At 34.4% G+C, this 22,103-nt stretch overlaps 1 protein-coding gene and 2 pseudogenes across 1 annotated transcript; 1 reads left to right on the forward strand and 2 right to left on the reverse strand.

The window, feature by feature from the left end:
• Nucleotides 1-595: 595 nt before the first annotated feature.
• Nucleotides 596-4,447, reverse strand: LOC120130253 (annotated as a pseudogene).
• A 2,445-nt stretch (nucleotides 4,448-6,892) lies between these two features.
• On the forward strand, nucleotides 6,893-9,232 carry LOC120130255 (protein TAB2 homolog, chloroplastic-like). The gene is made up of 5 exons (XM_039147522.1): nucleotides 6,893-7,460; nucleotides 7,544-7,613; nucleotides 8,251-8,422; nucleotides 8,573-8,716; nucleotides 8,881-9,232. Exons 1-5 carry the CDS (start codon nucleotides 6,988-6,990, stop codon nucleotides 9,138-9,140), a joined length of 1,119 nt encoding a protein of 372 aa, XP_039003453.1. The 5' UTR covers nucleotides 6,893-6,987; the 3' UTR covers nucleotides 9,141-9,232.
• A 398-nt stretch (nucleotides 9,233-9,630) lies between these two features.
• Nucleotides 9,631-14,916, reverse strand: LOC120130254 (annotated as a pseudogene).
• Nucleotides 14,917-22,103: the final 7,187 nt, after the last annotated feature.

A 22,103-nucleotide genomic window follows, 5' to 3' on the forward strand; every position in this document is an offset into this window, starting at 1 on the left:
GAATAAGTAAAGGTGGCAGCCGTGCAGGTCCCTTCCAGGTCGAGAGCCATCACTTCGCTTGGATCCAATTAAGTAAGGTCTCACTTAACTGGACACCCTCCACTTCATCTCTTTTAGCAGCATTGGCGACCACAACAAGTCTCCTCTGGCCAATTCTGGGGGTACCTTTTGTGAAGTTAGTGGCGCTGAGGAATGGTGCTGTCATGGTAATGGAAGCCATTTTTTGTTTTCTGCAGATGCCAAGGGATTTCTGGTTTGGAAGATTTAAATTTCGAAGTCAGGGAATATGGAGCATGTGAAATGAGGAGAGATGGGAAGAACATCCAAATATGAGATCTTATCAGAAGAAGATTTTGGGACAATAGTTGAGTGCCACGTCATTAGTATTATCTAGATCTAATGGTAACCATTAAAATCCCTTGGGTGGAATCCATTTCTACAAATGGATTGGGGTCCAAGATTTAAGAGAAATCCTGCCTCTCCCTCTAGATAACCCTTTGCTTCTCAAGAAAGGCAGGCCAGTGAAGAAAGGATAAAAGATAACAAAAAGACTTGCTTGTGACTGATTTTTTTTCTATAAAAAAAAGTCATTTTATAAATTAACTATTGATATAAATAGAATTCAGCATACATGGCACCAATTAGGTTGTATTCCTAAAAAGAATTTGTAATTTGAGACTAAGATCAATGGGAACAGAGGGATTTAGGACATTATAAATCTAAGCATACAATGCTTCCTCTCCTCTCACGTTAAATGGGGGTGGCATTAAATCATGTACATCGGCAAAAGGATCTTCACGACCAGATGGTATCCCCCCAGCAATAGGTGCATCCAAGACCGAATCAGGTAGCACCACGAGCGTCTCCTCGAAGAACGATTTCATTGTCTGCGTTAACAAAAACTGTGTCAGGCAGACATTAAGATTGCAATAGTAGTATAAAATTTGAAGGATTCCAATCATAAATTTATGGATCCACATTTCGTACCTTGCAATGCATGAAAGCAGAGTCAGCTTTGCGCTTCCACAGACCGTTTCAAGGCTCCGAGTGAAAAAGGTTGATTAGAGGCTGCAGATTTGCTAAGATAAACTATAGGTGAAGGTAAAGGGGTAAAGGGAGAAAAGGCTATACAAAATAAAGATAAACCATAAAAAAAACATGACCAAACCAAAATTAAAAAATAAATAAATAAATAACATCAATACAGGTGATAATATCGGTCTGCTTTTGAAGGTTTTGAAAACCATCTGCGATTATCACCAACAGCATCAATTTGGCAATGACGTTGTGGAACTGACAAAACTGCCTACTTTTGCCACATCTCGAACACTAGGTCTATTATTTCCATCCAGCTCAGTTGGTAGAGTATAAGGTTCTTAACCTTGAGGTCGTGGGATCGAGTCCATGGAGGGTATTTCATAATTTGGAGGTCTCTTACGGAAGTTGCTCTTAACCTAGTGTTGAGGGCAGCCTACTATCTTACCTTCCCCTTACCCCATTACATATGGGAACAAGGGACAGCCATTTTAACTTAATAACAATTGAGAAAAAAACATGAACTAAGGGCAGCGATCTTCCATCAACCTCGCGGCGTGTAATGCCACCACTTGGTGCACCATATATTGCAGTATCAACGTGTCCCAAGGTTTGCCAAGGGCTGTTTAAGATAACCAACTTTTTTAGTCAGCTAATAGTGAGTTAGCAAAACATAGAATATTAGAGAGTAAGGCTTAGTAAATACAGAAAACAGTCAAATGCTTAATAGAAAGCAAAAAGTAAGAAATGCATTACACATACTTGTGATATGCACAGCTCGTCCAACCATAACACCATGAGCTCCTTCTCTTAGTGCTGCATTTACCTACAATCTTAAATGTTCATAAATAATACGATACAAATTGCACATGTCAGAGCTCTGACAAGAGTTGGGAGAGCAATGCCAAAAAGAATACAGACGTTGTTAAAGACCCCAAGCAAATTGAATTCTAAGCCACCCAAAAGAACATTTTCGTTTCAACAGAAGTTTTCTGTTCCCCATCTGTTTTTCAAAGGATAAATCAATTAGCAGAAATAAAGCTCAATTTTCCAAAATCCAACATCTATCATTCAATGGTAATTGCTAACTGTAGAATGAAAAAACAATAAGATCCACAAAAGAAAGATTGCAAAATCCCTTCAATCCATGGAGGAAAATATTCTAATCATAGTGTAAGAAATAACAGAATATGATCCTATCATAACATTTATGGTTATCAAATAACAATATAGAACACTAATTATTTTAAGGAGTCAAGGTTTTGACAAAGGTTTACCTCAACAACAGAATTAATGGCTCCATTTATGGTAAATGTTAAGTCTGGAAAGTCACGCAAGAGTGCATAACAGAACTCATATCTGAATTCAGAGGAGCAAGTTAAAACAGCTCTTATTGGATATAGCTGTATATCAATTCATATGAACAGGAAAGGCATCACAACTCTTTGATATAAACATATATGGAAACATACTTTAGTGGGGGAATTCTTCGGTTATCAGCTGAGCTAATGCCATTCAGTAAAGCCTTCCGTGAACGTATGATGAAATGCCTAGTTGGTGACAGGTTAGAGACCTTGTAGATAAAATCACCTGAAATGGAGAAAGAAAAATATAGCATCCAATGAAGCCGTTAACTACAGACAAAACCAGGATGAAATTGGGGGGGGGGGGGTTGTGGCGGGGGGATATAAATAGAAGTAAAAGGCGGTCAAGATCTAATTGTTAAGTCACCAATTTAAATTTTAAAAAATTGGGGGTATTGGGTTCTAATTTGCCTGATTTTGAAATTGATTGGAACCTAAGAGGTATTTAATCCAAAAAAAGGGGATCACAACTTAATTTGCCTAATTCCAAAACTAATAGGGACTTAAGAAGTAATTGAACCCAAAAAAAGGTAAAGCAATGACTAAATACAACGATAGGAACAATCCTTTCCTAAATACCAAAATGGAAAAGCAACAGCAATCATCTGATTTAGTTTCGATTAAACAAGTAATATTGGAAAAATAACTTACAGAGCTCATTATATGAATCATGATCGTCAACACCGATCCGGCATTTAATACTGACGGGAACATTTGTATTGGCAGCAATGACTGACATAGCCTCTCCAACAAACTTTCCTTGCAAGTAAAAAATGAACATGTAGGTGCACATTGGAAACGAAAAGCATTATCTAATCATCTTGTTATTTTAAACTTTACAAGCACTGCTATCAAACTTTTGGATCAAGCATAAGCCGAACACCAAAGCACCCATGCCCAGCAACTCTTGGGCTAGGACACCCACAACTGGTTTCAGGGCAGGTACAATAATGAAAAACAAAGAAAAGATGTATCAGCACAGAAAATTGCAAAGCAAAATGGAAGTGGATAAAATTATGTTAAAAAAATGGTACCAACTTGAAATTAATCTCATCATAGTTGTATGCACTAGCAAGTTCAGTGGCTTTTGCCAAGTTCTCTAATTTACTTCTACCAATTTGAAGGACAATAGGATTCTGTTCAGGAGCATATGCCAAGAACTTGTCCTGAGCAAGCAAAAAAGTCAAGATCAAGAGAATCTGCAATGATTAACCGTTTATAGTTCAGCACTAGCAAGCTTAATTGAGTTCGGGAATCAAAATATTTCACCAATTACAGCCAGAGAAATCCAAAATACATCGAAGATTTCCACTGCTTTCTTTCCATCTTTATATGTGTTCTTAATTTATCCAAGGGATTTCAACTTAAGATTCCCCAATGTGCATCATGCTACAGAGTAATTGTTTCATTCAAAAACTTACCAGACTCCCTTGTTGATAAACAATAGTTTCAGCAGCAAGCATCTGTGTGTACAGCCACGCATGTTTCGAGATGAGGTGAGCATGCGTCCTATAATGATTATCAGTCTATTCCATCATGTTTCGAGAAGTTTCGAGATGAGGCTCGCTCCCGTCCCGTCTTCTCTATGTATTCGAACGTTTTGATAATAAGAAATGGTCCTTGATTTAGTTGAATGGTTTAAAGGTATATTTATAGAAAATCTGCTAGGTTTTTTAAGGATAATAGAATAAAAAGGTGTACATGACGAAATCATCAAAGAATTAGCTGAAAGCTTCACCATCCTTTTAACAAAATAAATCCTGCTCCTTTAGGTACCTATCCATTAAAGGAAGCTAGATCATACATTCAAATTATATCAGCAATAGCTACAAACTTTTGCTACTGCTCACTTAACGACAAACATGATGTTAAAATTAAAAATAAACAAAAACTCCAAATTAAGAAAATATACGAAGTACCAAATATAGACACATTGATTTCACAGGAAACAAATGATGTGTGAGGGAACATGTGTAACTTTTGAAGACAAAGGCTTCTCAGAGACATTTGATGGAACAGTTGAAAAACACAGGCAAATGTTAACCGCCTCAAAACTAAACAGGAACGAAAAGAAGGTGTTGAAAGACAGAAGCTTACGTTCATAGAAGAGATATGGGGTTTTGTTGTTTTGGGAACAGTCGGCTGCTGGGAGGGAGGAGCCGAGGAAAAAGATAAGAGAAAATAACTCAGTGACCGAAAATGCTTTATAATATACGATTTTGATCAATTTTTTTTCGATTTGTCAAAATGACCAACAAAATCGTAAGCGATCTCTAAATCGCAACGCGATCTCCAGTATTGTAAATCAGTTTCCAGATTCGTAAGAAGGTGTTCTCTTCCACTCAACAAGGAAGTGGGAAATCCAAGCCTTAAATACACATTCTCAATAGTATTTCTAATACTATGTGGGATTGAGCATTGCAAACACTTGAAAATATTTTACACTATCGCAACACATTCTTTATTGTTTCAAACTCCACGTGAATTTAGAATAGTTAAAATGTAAATTTATTTTGGATTTTTCACTATCGCAACACTTTTTTACTATCGCAACAAAACGTTTTTCAAACTTTCGCAACACATTTTAACTATCGCAACACATTTTAACTATCGCAATACATTTTTCAAAATCGCGTTGCGAATTTGAAAATTGAGTTGAAAAATTAGAGTTCGCGTTGCGATTTTGTTGGTCATTTTGACAAATCCAAAAAAAATTGGTTAAAATCGTATATTATAAGATATTTTCGGTCACTGAGATTATTTTCTCAAAAGATAATGTGTCCTGTCCTAACTTCAGATCTCCTCACTTCAATCCTCCCAATATGAAACAGCGGCTTTTCAAATCCATTTTATTTCTTTCTTTCATTCTACTTTTAATTAGATTAATTGCATTTTATTTCTTTAAACTGTTATCTGAATTTTAGATTGATATCTAAATCTCATAATGTTTTAACTAACTCCTTAAAGTATCGATATCATTTTCATATCAACTTAAGCGCCAAATGTCTTATTAAAGAGATTACACAAATGGTCCTCTAACAATAAAATATTGTTTATTTTAATAATAAATGATGAATTTTTTTATAAATTTTAATAGTTGAGGTGATTATGTAGTAATATATGTTCAAAAAAAAATTATACCTATTGATAACGCACATACACCAAACGTCGTTGCTCAAACTGAAAACCTCTAGAAATATCAACATTTTATTTTACTACTAAGGTTATTTGATGGATTCATACAACTAGGGCTATAAACGAGCTGAGTTGAGCTCGATTATTGTTGAGCTCGACTCGACTTAACTCGAAAACTTGCAAACCTAAAATTTTCAAGCTCTAATCAAACTCGAAATCATGAACTGGAGCTTCTAAAAGCTCGAAATGAAAAAAATATCTTAAAGTTGAAACTCGAATTTGAACCTTAAATCATGAAAATCTTATATTGCATTTTTCTTAAAAATCAACACTTAAATGTTAATTAATAATTTTTTAAAAAAAATAAATCCTAATATATTATATTTTTGAGTTGCTTACGAACTTTTTGAGTCGAGTCTTAATTAGCTCGTTTCGGCACGTTAAGAACTCGAGTCGAGTTCATTCGAATCAAGTATTTATCGAGCTTTGAAATCAATCTCGAATAGCTCGCGATCTGTCTCGTCTTATTTACAACCTACATACAACTCTTTTAATTTAGTTGAATCCATTCACTTCAAACTCTTAATTTTATTTATGAGATTTAACATCCCATCTCACTACACCAACTAATAATTACTCTATATTTTAGTCATTAATATTTAATTTATTAATCGGATAATATAGATCAAATATTATAAAAACTCATTATAAAAAACACACTTCTAATTTAATATCTCGTTTCACTAAATTGATTTGTTAATAATAAGAATAATAATAGTATATTTTAACAACTATGTTACAACATTTTTGAAGATTTTACAATACATTTAAATTTTGAATTTGAATAATGATTTGAGAATTATCATGCAATTAACCCTATAAATTTGATTTAATTGCATTATATACCCTCAAAGTATGATTTTTATTTTAAATTAATCCTTAAACTTTTAAATTTTTAATGCATTCTCAAACTATGACTAACATTTAAATTGGTCCTTAAACTTTTGAATATTACAAATTCATTCCAAAAATATAACCCTCATTTTAGATTAGTCCTCAAACTTTTGAACATTCCAATAATTCCCCCTAAATCATTCAAAAGTTTGGGGATAAAATTTAGATATCCAAAAGTTTGGGGATCAATATAGAATGATGGTCATAGTTTGAGGATGGATTCAGAATAGTTAAAATTTTAGGTACTAGTCATAATTCAAGGAAGTTTTAAATATTAATTTAGAACGTGGGTCGTAGTTTGAGGAGATATATTGCAAAAACTCTATGAATTTCGTAGGGAATAAATATTTCCAAAAGTTAAGGGGGATTTGGAACGGGCCGTTCTATCCAAAAACTAGGTCCATCTCTGCCAACAGATATGTGTGGTTCAGGCTCTTTCAACAACTGAAAACCCGCATCATCATCTTCACTTGTTTTATAATTTTTCACACTGCTTTCCATGGCAACTCTGTGCTTCAATTCCACATCCCCATCTATCCAACCTCTAAAACCAATCTCAAAATCCCAGTTTTACGCAAAACCCAACACCGTATCATTCCTTTTGTCATCAAAAAGCCAGCAGCAGTCGCACCATTTTAAACCAAACTCGGTATCCGAAAGCTCAGTGTCGGTGCCAAAAGAAGCTTTTGATGACAATGAAGAAGACGACCCAACTTCAGAGCTCAGTTACCTCGACCCGGAGACCGATCCCGCGAGTGTTACTGAGTGGGAGCTGGATTTTTGCTCGAGGCCGATTCTGGATATTAGAGGCAAGAAGATATGGGAACTCCTAGTGTGTGACAGCTCGCTTTCACTTCAGTATACCAAGTATTTCCCCAACAATGTCATCAATAGTATTACTTTGAAAGATGCTATTGTTACCATAAGTGAGGATTTAGGTGTCCCTTTACCAGAAAAAGTTCGGTTTTTCAGGTAAATTTTACAAATATTCTTGTAGCATTTACAAATTGCATGATGGATTAGGTTAATTGCTTCGTTTTTGGTTGGATTTGTAGGTCTCAAATGCAAACCATAATTACAAAGGCATGTAAAGAGCTTGGCATAAAGCCAGTTCCAAGTAAACGGGTGAGTTTCTGAATCTTTTCATGGTGGAAATACATGTTTGTTTTCATTTCCAACGTAGGTAGAATTTGAGCTTAGCATCTTGTGGTTTCTTACGAGTTACATATTATAGCTATGGGCGAGTGTTGCAGTGAGTTGAGTTTACTAAAAAAAATTCGATTTATTGGAGTTGATAAGTCATATTATATAACTCAAACTTTATTTTAAGTTTTTCGAGTCAAGTTTATAAAATTCGATTCGAGTTGTTCGAGTTTTTGTTTAAATTTAATTACAAATATTTATAATATTATGATACTATTTTATTCTAATTTTAAAAAAAAATCTATAACCATATACATTACATTTATATTTCTTCATGTTTTTCCATGTGATATATATAGACACACATATATACTTGACTCTAACTTGAAAATCAATACCCTAATTACTAAAAAATTTGAATTATTTAAGTTACTATTCAAATTATTCAAATTCTATTTTATAACGATTCAAATTTGAAATTTTTTCGAGTCGAGTTAGTTCAAATCGAGTTGAGCTTTTTCACCCCGTAATTGTAGCTATAAAGTTGAGTTTGTTTAGCTTCAAATAACAAACATGATAACTGTATGCTTATGTTCAATGGTTCTCGTCCTTTTTTTAGTGTCTGTCCCTGCTACTTTGGTTGGAAGAACGTTATGAGAGTATATATAAGCGCCATCCTGGTTTCCAAAAAGGTTCCAAGCCACTTTTGGCATTAGATAACCCTTTCCCAATGGAACTTCCAGAGAACTTATTTGGAGAAAAATGGGCATTTGTTCAGTTACCTTTTTCAGGTATATCTTTCATATTTAAATTTAATGGCGTTGAAGATAGTACTACATTATGTTACAGACCCTGGAAGTGTATCCATCTCTCTACTAAAATGTTAGTAGTATCATGTTCAACATGCTCTCTTTTGACATAGTTCTTCGGTTCTGTTGTAGCTGTTCGAGACGAGATTTCGTCCTTGGACGAAAGGTTCGTGTTCGGCGCTGGTTTAGATCTGGATTTACTAGGAATTGAAGTAGATGACAATACGTTGATTCCTGGACTTGCAGTGGCTACTTCACGAGCAAAACCATTAGCAGGCAGTTTACTATCTCCTTGGATATTTCCCCATTTACACCATTTATGCAATGCAGATTATGCTGTAGCTCTTGAAACCTTGTTCCCTCATCATGACATTCATAATTCAACAATGAGGTTTTCTTGAAAACTAAGTTTAAGGGTCAATGAAAATGTGTTGGTGCAGCTTGGATGAATGGTTTAGAAGTGTCTTCCGTAGATGCCGACACCGGTCGTGGTTGCTTAATCCTATCTGTTGGAATATCGAGTCGGTACGTTTATGCAACATATAAGAAAACTCCTACAACCACAAGTGAAGCTGAAGCATGGGAAGCAGCAAAGAAGGCATGTGGAGGATTGCATTTCCTCGCCATCCAAGAGGACTTGAATTCAGATGATTGTGTCGGTTTCTGGCTCCTGCTGGACTTGCCTCCACCCCCTGTATAATTATGAATCAATATATGTCATGCTACTTATATTTTGATTCCAAGTAATATAGCCGATTAGTTTTTGCTGTCAATTTTTCATAATTCATGAGGCGTATATGGCTCAATTATAACTTTTAAAACTTTAGATTTCAAATTTGTTGAAAGATGAAAATTGAAGTTCTACCAGGAAGGAAAACAAAATCGCTCGATACATGTTTTCTGAGTTTGAGGTGATCCTTTTGTATAACATGATTGAAAGTAATCTGGAAATGGCTGTGCAATTAGACCAACCCAAAAATTCCTGAAATCAACCCCGCTCAAACCCGAATTGCGGCAAAGTTATAAAACCCGATAAATGAACGAAACTCAAAAAACCCAAACTTGCAAAGATCTGAAACTTAGAATCCAGACACAACTGAACCTGAGATGTGGGAATCAAATGTGAAATCAGAAATGCAGAATAGGGATGGGATGTGCAAGTAAAAAGTGGAAAGGATTCTATTAATAAAAAGCGTGTCATTGGACAGGCTTTGATTCTTCACTAGAAAAATTAACTGCCTGAAACAAAATGACTATGCTATTGAGTAACATCAGTACAAAATAAGAGAACTACCAGATTAGAAAACTGGGGGAACAAAAATCTCTACAATCCACTCACTAATAATAAATTAGGGTTCCAGCTTCAATTTGTTTTCTCTTTTGTTTTTTAAGAACAAACCGAACGCCTTGTTTCCCAAGTTCCAAAGTCTTCACTCTACCATCATCTAGCTTGACAGATAATGTAGATGTGCCTTCAATACTGTTGGTAACGGCTCCCTTATGCCTGCTTGTTCAATTTCAAAACAAATTATTAAATTCCGGAACATGCCTCAAAATCTAAAATCTACAGTTATTAAAGCATACAAATCCTTTTTTTTTAACTCTAGAGCTCAAATTCAGAAGCAAACATGTGCAAAAGATCTGGAAAGCCATAGGCCAACAATTTACATCTCGCCTCGTGGTTTTTTCTGTGGTAAGAGAAGCTAAATCTTACCACGAATTGTCAGAGGCCTTATGAATTTCAACTTTCTTTCCAACTGCATTTTTACCCAACTTCTTTAAAATCCAACTTGCATCCATCATGCCATCCATTAAACTGTCTTGACGAGATTGTGTGACATTAAAATCTTCATCTTCATTAAAAAAATGATTTTTCCATGAAGGGCGATGGCCTCTTTCTTTTTGATCTTTGGCCCTTTATAGAAGAAATCTTTTCATCATAATGAGCCTGAGATTTCTGATTGTCAAGAACATGCTTCTTCAATTTAAACTTAAGAGATGGCTTGGGATCTTTTTGCAAAGAATTCAGGATAGGTGTGCGGGCATAATCTTCACTACTCTCGCCATACAAATCATATCGGTATTCCAACTGCTTTCCTGACACCACCTTTCCCCCTCTTGACGTGGAGACATCACCTGAAGATGCAACAGCGAGCCTATTTCCATCTATGCTTCCTTTTCCTGAGGCAATATGTGTGTGTTCTAGAGGACGAATTCCATATCCATCAGAACTGTTTGCTGCACCGGCTTTGGCGCTCGATTCAGGAATTTCTGACCTAATTTTGCCAATCTTTATAAAGCTCCCTTCTCTTCCCATGATTTTCAGACCTCTTGGACTGGTGGAGCGATCAACTCCATCTCCTACAAACAGAAAACATTTGCATTGTCACCATGAAGAACATTGAAAGAAAAACACCTCCCAAATAGTCACCAATACCAAGCACATTACATAGTAACCAATTCCAGCACAAAAAGGGAACATTTTAACACCAAAGCAATGGATCATGATAGCTATATTGCCACCACCAAATTTAGCAGCACTGTCATGCCAATCCAGAAATTTGTCACCAATTTTATGTTGATTTCCATCTTGAAGGCACGGCAGTTTTAGACTTAACACTCAAACTATAGATAATAACAAACCATTTTATTGTATGTCATCTACTAGACTTCTACCTAGTTCATTTTATACACAGAATCTTAACAAAAAAAAAGTGGCCAGAGAAAAACCTAAAGGTAATTTGGTGCAGCTAGAAATATTAAGTTGCGATCTAGGAGTATTCACTGACAGCACATCAGAGGAAATGATGGATGTCGGACTGTAAGAAAATATTATCAAAATATGCGAGCCCATGCAAATGCAAGCTATATCATAAACAGAGTAAGTGAAGACATACCACTGTAAGAAGTCGCATCTTGATCTCTCTGAAAGCTTGAAGCAACAGACATTGGGGAGTTGGTAACGTTTATTTTTTGTGCACCAAGAGTTATGACTAATTTCTTAGCTTTCACAGTCTTCGACTTGATACTATGTTTTCCATTGTCATCAACACAATCTAAATCGTGAGACTTATTGCTTTTGGTTTTAATAACATGAGATGTCCTATCTTCATCACTAACCATCACCTCATCTACCAGCTTGTGTTTCGAAACCCCTGGCTGATAGGTAGAACAAATTCCAGCAACAGGAGAAAAAATATCTTGTTCTTCATCTGTCTGAGATGCAACTTCATTGTTCCTGTTCTCACACAAGCTGTATCCTAGAGAGTGTATATCTTGATTCCCCTCAAAACTCAGCCGTGATTCTCCTTTTCCAATCAAAGATGTTTGGTGTGCCTTTTTCTTCGAATGTTTTTTACTTGAAGATTTTTTTCCATATTCATTGTTCTTCTTTGGTGATTTTTCAGCAAGTCCTTTAAGAGAGAACTTCAGGGAACGCCCAAATTCATTTTTTAGCATCATAGGACCATTTTCCTCAACATCTGAATATGGAGAGAGAAAATATTTCTTCTTGAGTAGGCAGCCCAGCAGCAGCCCTCAGGCTAGCTATCAAATCTCGATCAGGTATGTCTCTTCTCTTCCAAAGCTCTCGAACAGCATCCTCAAGATCATTAACCTGGTAAAACATTTATGAAATCAGTCATAAGTTGAAAAGAATCCTTTTCCTATCTCCCTTTGAGAAAGAGAGAAGAGGGAGAAATGAAAGCTGCAATTCAAAGCTACCTGGTAGCACTCTCCACGACATGTTGCACATTTATACTGGAGACTGTCATCTACTTGAAACTGCAGATATTTTTCATCACTGCAAAAACATTTCTTTCATAAATAAAAATTATCCAAAACTCGTGTGGCTGTTGTAAAGCTGAAACAAGGCAAACTTTCTTCTTTCACCAGAGTACTAGAACTTTTGTAAGGAAACAGCAATTGCAGGGCATTTCACAAAAAATCTTGAGAAACTCAACTACCTATTGATCTATTAAAAAATATGCAACACAAATTCATAAAACTCTGTTTATATCAAACTCGACATCATAATATGACAGCAGCTGCCCTCTTCAAAAACATCCAATAAACAATAAGACAGCAGAATTATATCAGTGGTTCTTTAAAAGTAAAAAGGTAGCAAGGAACCTGATGCCATCACAGTGGCAGTGCACCCAGCGCTGGCAAACATCACAACAGACCATGGGTGTCGACTCAGAGTCCCTGTAAACCTGTAAGGTTGTACCAAAATGCCTATCAAGTTGACTTTTTTAGAAAATCATGAAGCATGAAAGAATTCACATGGTTTCTAAAATCAATAAATAAAAGTAGTTTGGAATACCAGTATTTCTTTTCTTTCGTTTGAGGAAAAACTATTAGGGAATGGAGTTCTTTCAAAAGACACTAAGCTAACCGAAAATTGAACCACCCAAAAACCATTCATAATCGGAAAAATGGAATTTACCTTCAAGCAAACAGGGCAATAATTTCCCTTGGCAAACAACCTTCCACAAGCATCACAACAAGTGTATCCCAAGAACCACCTGTGAGATATATAAAACAAATTGATATATATATTAATACTAAAGAAATGTTTCTGCAGAAGGTCAGGAAAATTCATCAGCTATCAGTTATCAAGCACTAAAAACACAAATGAGTATTAAAGAGTTTCAATAGTTGAAAAGAAAAATGAAGCATTAAACTATACAGAAAGGTAAACGTTTTTGGTGCAAAAGCTTCGTTTCTATTGATTACTAATCATACCGCACACTTAAACCATTTCCAGGGACATTGGATCCACAGCTGTGACACCTTGTATGTTTTGGGCACAAATATGGCCCAGAAGAAACATTCTGCATATCCAGGGATTATTGGAGCCATTCTATTCGTAATCAATATAAAAAAACTAAGCACAAGCAATACGTATCAAACCTTATGTGATGGATGTTGGCAGTAGCAATGGTATGCACCATCACACATTTTGCAGAACATGAGTCTTGTTGGATCTCCAGTACTTCGGCAGACCTAAAGAAATAAGATGAGTAGCAATGGATGCAACCAAAAATTTGAACATAATTGTGAAACAAGTATTAATATGAAAAATAAATTACCTCACAAGTTCGACAGTAAGGGCATGTCCAGGAACTCCAATGGAACAGATCTACAATCATGCCAAACGTATAAGACTGCACCACAGTACTAGTATAAGATAACAGCAAGGTAAATTATCTGCCTCTATGTTTATTACCTCTATGTTTAGCCCAAGATTTCAAGCAATTTCTGTGATACTTCTTGCCGCAATTTCGGCAAGAAAACATCCTTCTTGCCCTCTCACTTCCTTCAATTTCACCCATAAAGCACATGCGACACATCACATTTGTGTTGGAATGTCCCTGCTCATCTACAGCAGAACTTTTTGATGCAACCTGAAAAGGAAAAGGACCTCATCACTTCTCAGAAAGCAAAGAAAAAAAGAATACTAAATAAAATGGTAACCAATCTCGGCATGGGAACCTTCCTTTTCCCTCTCCTGTTTTTATTTTACAAAGTTCTATTTCCAGTAAAAAAATGAAGGTAAACAACCCAAAATGAAACCAAAATCAACTAAAACATTCAACTATTGAATCAGTCTTTCCAATTTAGCTCGAATTCAATAGTAGTATTCACAAGCTCACTAAGCAATGCATCTTCACGGTACCAAAATTGAGGATCAATCAGATTATACATATAGATATCAACACAAGACAAATATATATAGTCTTGACAGTACATCTGAATACATACAATGCAAACCGCAGAAAGCATAATCCAACCCAAAATTTTGCAAAATAAAGCATAGAAATTTGCGCACTACACATGGCCAAAAGTCAATTTACCAATAAAAACATGTGTAGTTGAAACTTGAAACTAAATGACAACGAAATTCACTCAACTACAATTAACTAAGAACCCAAAACAAAAATTAAGATACAAACGTAAGAATGTTACCAATATATCACCCAACTCAACCCTCCTAGCATAATCCTCAGCCGCCACCATTGCGGCAGCGGCCTTTCTCGGAAGCGCAGGGCGCTTGGCCTGGGCCGACTCATACACGGAATCAGCACCACCGCCACCTCCTCCATCTCCGGAAGGAACCGGCGCGACTTTAGGTACAGGGACCTGGACGGTCCTCTCTCGAGAAACCCTAACGCCCCAGGGGTCTTTCAAAAAGCCTTCGACTTGAATCACTTCATGCAAGAAGCCATGCTTGGAGCTGGTAGACTGGAGTTTGGGAGGAAACCCTAGCGAACAAAAGCAAATTGGTCGGCTACAAAACAAAGAGAAACCAAGAAAACATTAACACAATGAGCTTCGGAGAGCAAGTTAAAAAGGGGGAGAAGGCCCCCGTTTTAGTGTACGAAAAAATAAAAGATATTGTACCATGTAATTGGGCAAGCTACGTGAAAGGCCATACTGAGGGATTTTTTGAGTTTTTGAGAGATTTAGCGATCTCGCTCCCAAATTTTTTTAAATATATATATATATATATATATATATTAAAACAAATAGATTTCTTATATGGTATGAGGAGGCGCTACCTTTTTTTTCTCATTTTATTCATGTATATGATGTTGGTCCAATTCCAGTTTTGGTCCCTCTATTATGTTTAATTTTGAAATTTAGTAATGTACTTTAGTTTAACATAATTTGATCATCTACTTTTAAAATGTCATTGGTCAATTCAAATAATTAAGATCGTTAAATATTTTTGTTAAAATACTAACATGACTTTTTTCATATCCCGATTTTAGGGTTAAAAGTTTGATATAATTGTTTAAGTGGAATTTAGACTCTAGTGGACTAAATTGGAAGAAAAACAAGGTTTAAAGGTCTTAATTGAAATAATTGAGAATTTTGAAGCGATAATTTGAATGAAAGTATAATTTAGGGGGTTTCTTTATCATAATTTGGAAGTTAAGGATTATTAAGGATTAGATTATATAATTGTAAAGTTAAGGGACCTAATTGAAAGGAAATTGGAATTATTAGTGATCAAATTGAATATATTCAAAATAATGTAACCACTTCGAGAAGTCTACAGTTGAAATGAACAAAAAATTGAATACGGATTGAAATGAACACAAAATAAAAATAAGGGCTAAATTTATGAACTTTGAAAAGTCTAGGGTTGTACCTTTTAATTTACCCTAAAATAAGTGATATAAATATCACTTTTTATAACCCAACTATTTTATCTACAATTTTTCAAAATTCATTATCAACGTTCATTTTATCCTTTAAATGATCATTTTCAACCGTCGTATGTCATCATTTGCGTTGCTCCAATCAATGAGCTTTTAGAGTGCATTTGATTCACGGAATATAAGATTACCAATACGAATAAAAGATTATCAGTGGGAATAAAAGATTACCAGGGAATAGGATTATTGAGAATGTTGTATTTTGTGTTTGGTTGGTTTAGTAGGAATGTAAGATTATCGTGTTTGGTTAAAGGAATAAAAGATTATTGGAATGTATATTTAACCAAATTGTCCTTATTATATATTTGTATAATATTACAAATTGTAAAATATTTATATATTTTCTTTAAAAAATTAAATTCATAATATTTATATAATTTTTTTACAAAATTAAAAATAGAAAAAAGGTTTAATGAAATGGTAAAAAAAATTTAACCCCTTAACTTCATATAAAATTTTAATTATAGATTTTTTTTTGTAAATCTAAAATAATTTAAGGATAAATTTGTAATTTAACCTTCGTAGAATTTTTATTATTCAATGACAGAGAATGATATTTTTGAAAAAAAATAAAAATTTAAGGGCATTTTAGTCCAAAACGCCGGTAATGTTACAATACCTAAGGGAAGGGAAGTAATGACATTCCCGATAATATATCCCAAAAATCTACTATTGATAATAAAACATTATTGAGAATGAGATTCCCGGCCAACCAAACACCCACAATCCTTGAACCAAACACCCCTTAGTGCCAAAAGACTCACAAAATTTCCCTTGGCCGTAATATTTCATAATCATCGTTTACTTTTTTGTGAAAGCCAAAGGTTATCATTGTCGTTGTATCATCGTGGTAGCATCTATAACATTATATATATGGTCACGACGAATGACCCAAATAATATGAATGCCAGATTAGACGTGGAAACGAATCAGTCACGTACGAAATCCTAATTATGCATAATAAGTGACAAACAAAGAATTTAAACAAAACAATAATTCTTATACAAGCAGCGGACACAACATACATCATACGAAATTAACTACAACATAATCATGCCTTCAAAACAATTGAATTAACAATTTAACCATATAAGGGCAAAATAGTTATTTTACAACACATGCAGGAAAGTCCACGTATATTTTTAGAATAAATTAGATCATTAAACTTTATCAGGTTTGAATTAATCATGGTTTAATTTTTTAGTGAAAACGAACATCAATTAAACACTCAATTGAACATGCAAATCTTAGGGAATAAAAAGTAAACATTTTAAAACATGTATTTCGACAACAAATGCAAAATTGAATAACTCATTATGTAATTAGTTTTATTGAAGGGTGACAAAACAAATCTCATACAAATCTGACTTAAACCCAAGGTTTAATTAAGAAATAAAGTTTTGGATCAATTTGAATACATTTTTAGGCTTAGGGGCCATCCTAGGACTTAGAGAACATTATAAGTATCTAATGAATGCAATTTTCTCATTTTTCCTTGATTTTAACTTCAAAGATCAATTTCTTTTCATGGGGACTGATCTTTTGCAATCCAGTAGTTAAATTTCTCATTAGGAGATCGATCCATTAGTGAAGGGATCAATTCTTTACCTAAAGGGACTACTCCTTTCTAGAAAAGGATCGATTCTTTTCTTAGAAAAGCTAGAAAATATATGAACATGCTATTAAATGATCATGCAATCGCTCCTATGGTCTGTGTTGGAAATTGAGGCAAGGAAAACCCAACAAAAAATTAAATAACCTTGATTAATCCTAGGATCTCATGCATATCATACTAACTACGGTAAAATAAAGTCGTGAGATTACCTTAATCTTTGGTTCGAAAAATCCTTTTGCATTGCTCTGACTTTCTTTGATCTTTAAAAGTGTTGCCTTTTTGAAAGACGACCATTACAAGTATCCATACGTGATCGAATCAAGAATGATTAATAGAATGTTAGTTCCTCTCTTCTGAAAACTATATTTTTTTTGGATTTTGAGCTGAAGAAGATTAAACCTATTTACCCTATATATATATATATATATATGACTTAATTAGTGTTTAATTAATCATTTGTTTTCTATTATACTTAATTTAAAACTCTTTTAAATTTAATAATCAAATAATTATTATTTTCTAAAATACGTTTAAATAAATAATAATATAAAGTGTATCTCTTATCGAATAAGGAATTCAAATTCTTTCAAATCCTAATAAAATATTATTTTGTTGAGTTAATCGATCGATGGAATTTTCCAAGAGGGGGGTGAATTGGCAAATAAAAATTTCGATCGAAGCTTTGCAGAAAATTGAAAGTAATTGCACAGTGATTTAGAGTGGTTTGACTTTCTCAACCAAAGTCTACGTCCACTACCTTAGCTATCCACACTAAGGATTTTCCACAAATTCACTAATTTGTCTTTCTTTTGAGGATAAAGAGTAACCTTACAAATCCCTCAAGAATTATACCCCAAATTGTTGAGAACACTCTCTCCCAAAGAGAACAATACAAATTTTGCAGACTTACAAGAAAATCCTCACAAGGCAAGATGTTTGCACAATTCTAGAATAAAGAAAGAACACTCAAGAATAATACAATTGAGCACAATAAGTGTTCTTGAAAGAAAAAATGAATATTGAATGAAATAGGCTTGAAAATGCTCAAATTTGAGGTTTGATGCTTTCTCTTTGATTCTCTCTTGATTCTTGTTGATTGTTGTTTCTTGTTATTGATCAATGGCTTCTAAGATTGTTTAAATACTCCTTCAATTGATTCTGAACGTTGGGGATGATTAGTGGAGTTAATGGAGTCGTTTTAGTGTGAAATCAATTAATAAAACAGCTTGGAGCGTGGGGGGAATCGGTACCCCCTCATAGGGAATCGATTTCCAAAGTGTAAAATTCAAATATTTCGACTGTTGATCAGGGGGGAATCGGTACCCCCTTGGGGGGGAATCGGTTCCCTCCGAGCATTCTGTTTTTCTCGGAGCCAAACCATTCAGGGGGGAATCAGTTCCCTCTGGACAATCTGGAATTTTTTGCTTTGAAACGGTTCGAAATACTTTGTAAAATTATTTTGAAATTATTTTAAGATTAAAACTTAATTTTACACTTGAGTAAGGATTAAAAATGACATTTGAAAGATTTGGAGTTAATATTTTGATATTCGAATAATTATATCGAATATGCTTAGAAAATCTTTTGGAAAATCTTAAAATTCATTTATCTTAATTTGTTATATCGAAATATCAAAATGTTTTCAACAATCTCCCCTTTTTGATAAAACAAAACATTTTAGTAATTTTAAGATTTTGAAATTAAGTTTTGAAATTACTCTCCCTTACTCTAACACTTCTCCCCTTTAAAAATACTTTAACATTTCTCCCCCTTTTTGTTAAATCAAAAAGACCTTTACAAGATTTTAAACAAGTTTTTGAGCCAATTGATTATAAATAAATATAGCGTAAGCTGCTAAGATCACAATCAAGAGAAATGTTAGCCATTAGTTTCATAATCAATATTCATAAACAATGTGGCATGACAAAATTGGTCATATATGATGTAAATAATGTAGTAATGAATAAATTTAACCAAACCAAATATATAGAAATATAAGTTCAAACATCCATAAACCATCAAATAAGTTCAAATATCCAACAACCAAAAAAAATAATCCAAAGTCATTCAAAATGTTGAAACAATAATCTCTAAGTTCTATTTCAAAGTACTAAGGCATGACAAAGAATCAAGCATCCGTAGGAGGGTCGGGAGGAGGAAAATAAGCTCGCATAGCGGCCATATCATGTGAGAGAGCATTAATGTGTTCATTCATAGAAGCGTTGTTCACGCGCATCTCCCGGAGAATCTCCAATTGTTGAGCTCCCATTGTGGATAAATGAGACTCTATGGAAGTGAAGCGAGAATCCATGGATGCATACCGGAAATCGAATGTCTCCATAAAGGATTGAAAGTATGGAGGCATTTGATCCTCTGGTCATACTTGTTCCTCTGGTTATGCTTGTTCCTCGTGCTATTCTTGCTCATCGTCGGAGTCGTCGGCTTCCGGAGATTGTTCATGAGTACGAACCCAAAGACCAGTCTCTTCATTGAACTTCCATCCTGATTTAGTTAAAGAGAAGAGGTTGATTTGGTTTTTGAGAGGGAATGAAGCATCAAGAGCACCCTAAGCCCGACCTTTTTGAACAGATTACTTAGAATACAGCCGTAAACTAAAGATGAACATAATTTCTTATTGGAAACAAGACTTACAGTTTAGAAAAGTTCAACAAAGTAATCTGTGGAAGGTTGCTTTTAAGATTATTTTGGACACAATGTAGCCAAAATAAATCCATGGCTCGGAGAGTAGAGTAACGGCCTCCGGATGTCGAAACCACCAAGAGATCATGAGATGAAGAAAACGGTCATGAAGATCTAGAACACTCGCACTATCCCTTCATTTATATTGAGATCCTACCGTAAGTTTTTCATTGTCTAACCCTTCATTATCTAATCTTAATGCTTTGGCAATGTATTCTGGGTCAAGATGAAAGAATCGTCCTAGAAGATAGGATCGAATTCTTATGCTTAAGGTTTTCTCCGGTTTTGAATGCAAACAACATTAGAGTAGAAGATACGAATGAGTTGGTGGTAGACTATAGGTTCATGCTCGAAGAGTTTATCAAATTTTCACTCTTGAAGAGTAGGAAGATGTGAAAATTTGATGTCTAACATGGCTTGAAGAGATGGGATTCGTTCTTCCCGGATTTTGTAAGACTCAAAGTATTGACAAAACCTAAAGAAGAGATTTTGTCTACGACCGGGTTCATTAAAGAAAGAATTGTGAATGGTCATGTTTGGATCATCGGGATTAGGATTAGGAATTTGTTGGATAGATGGAGGATTTGGAGGTGAGTTTGGAGGTTGGCTAGAACGACTAGAGGAAGGTCTAGAACGTTTGTGAGACATGATTTAAGGTAATCAGAATGGAAAGAATAACATGCAATTTTAAAACACATGTATGCAATAAAATCAATCCCAAAACTCAATTGAGTCCTCAATATCTCAAGGTTCTCTAAACCAATCCTAATGGGCAAAGTTTTTGAAAACTATTGAAAAATAAAGTTTTGAAAATCAATATACGTATAGTTTTCATACTAACAACATAATTAAATCAAAACACAACAATTTGAAATTAATTAAATTGTTTTTTTTATATTTCGAAAATTCAAGAATTAATTGAAAAATTGTGAGATTTTGATGAAATTAGTTGTAAAATCTAGTTTCTAAACACTAAACAATCAATGCCCAATCACTATTTCAATCTAGAACTAATTAAAACTAGTTATATGTTCAAAAATTGATAAAATAGAAGTTTTAGAAAAATACCTTGAAGATTTTTGGATTTTGTGAGAATGTGATTATTTTTGCACTAGTTTGATTATTCAAACAAGTTTAGGAGATGATATTTGAGTAATTCCGATTAAAAATGGTGTTTTGAAGCAATGTGGAGATTTAGAAATATGGAGAGAGTGAATGGTGGCAAAGAGAAAGAAGAGAGGTTTTGAGAGAGAGGGTTTTTGGGCGTGATATAACAGAACCCTCAGGGGGTATCGATTCCCCTACAGGGGGAATCGGTTCCCCTCAAAGGGGAATTGGTTCCCTCTGCACCAAAAATGCTAAAATTTGATTTTAAACACTCAAAATGCTAAATTAATTTGCTCTAGTGGTATTAGCAACTCATATTACAAAAAATTAACTATGTTCAATCAATCAAATCTCTCATTAAAAATTATTTGAACATATAATCAATTTTTCACAAAGAATCATAAACTCCCCCTAACTAATAGCAAAGAATGCAATCAAAATTTATTATAAGCATTTTTCATTTGTTCTTAAAAGTGCTAAAAATTATTTAAACACTAAGTGAAGATAGGTCAGCTAAACCTAATTCTCTTCTAAGTGTCCAAAATCTTTCCTTGTCTAAAGGCTTTGTAAAGATATCCGCTAATTGATGCAAAGTATCAACAAATTCTAGAACTACATCTTCCTTAGCGACATGGTCTCTAATGAGGTGATGTCTAATTTCAACATGCTTAGTTCTAGAGTGTTGGATGGGATTTTTAGTGAGACAAATAGCACTAGTATTGTAACACTTGATAGGAATTGTACCTACTTCAATTCCATAATCAAAAAGTTGTTGTTTGTGCACAACAACTACCGGCTGAAATGTATTCCGCTTCAGTGGTAGATAATGCAACACAAATTTGTTTCTTTGAAAACCATGAAATCAACATATTTCCAAGGAATTGGCAAGTACCGGAGGTGCTTTTCCTATCTAATTTGCATCCTCCATAATCCGCATCAGAAAAGGCATGCAAGCTAAAGCTATAGTCTCTAGGATACCAAATTCCTAAACTAGGAGTGTCCTTAAGGTATCTAA

This window comes from Hibiscus syriacus, unplaced genomic scaffold, assembly GCF_006381635.1.
Source record: "Hibiscus syriacus cultivar Baekdansim isolate YM2019G1 unplaced genomic scaffold, ASM638163v2 tig00110532_pilon, whole genome shotgun sequence".
Lineage (NCBI taxonomy): Eukaryota > Viridiplantae > Streptophyta > Magnoliopsida > Malvales > Malvaceae > Hibiscus > Hibiscus syriacus.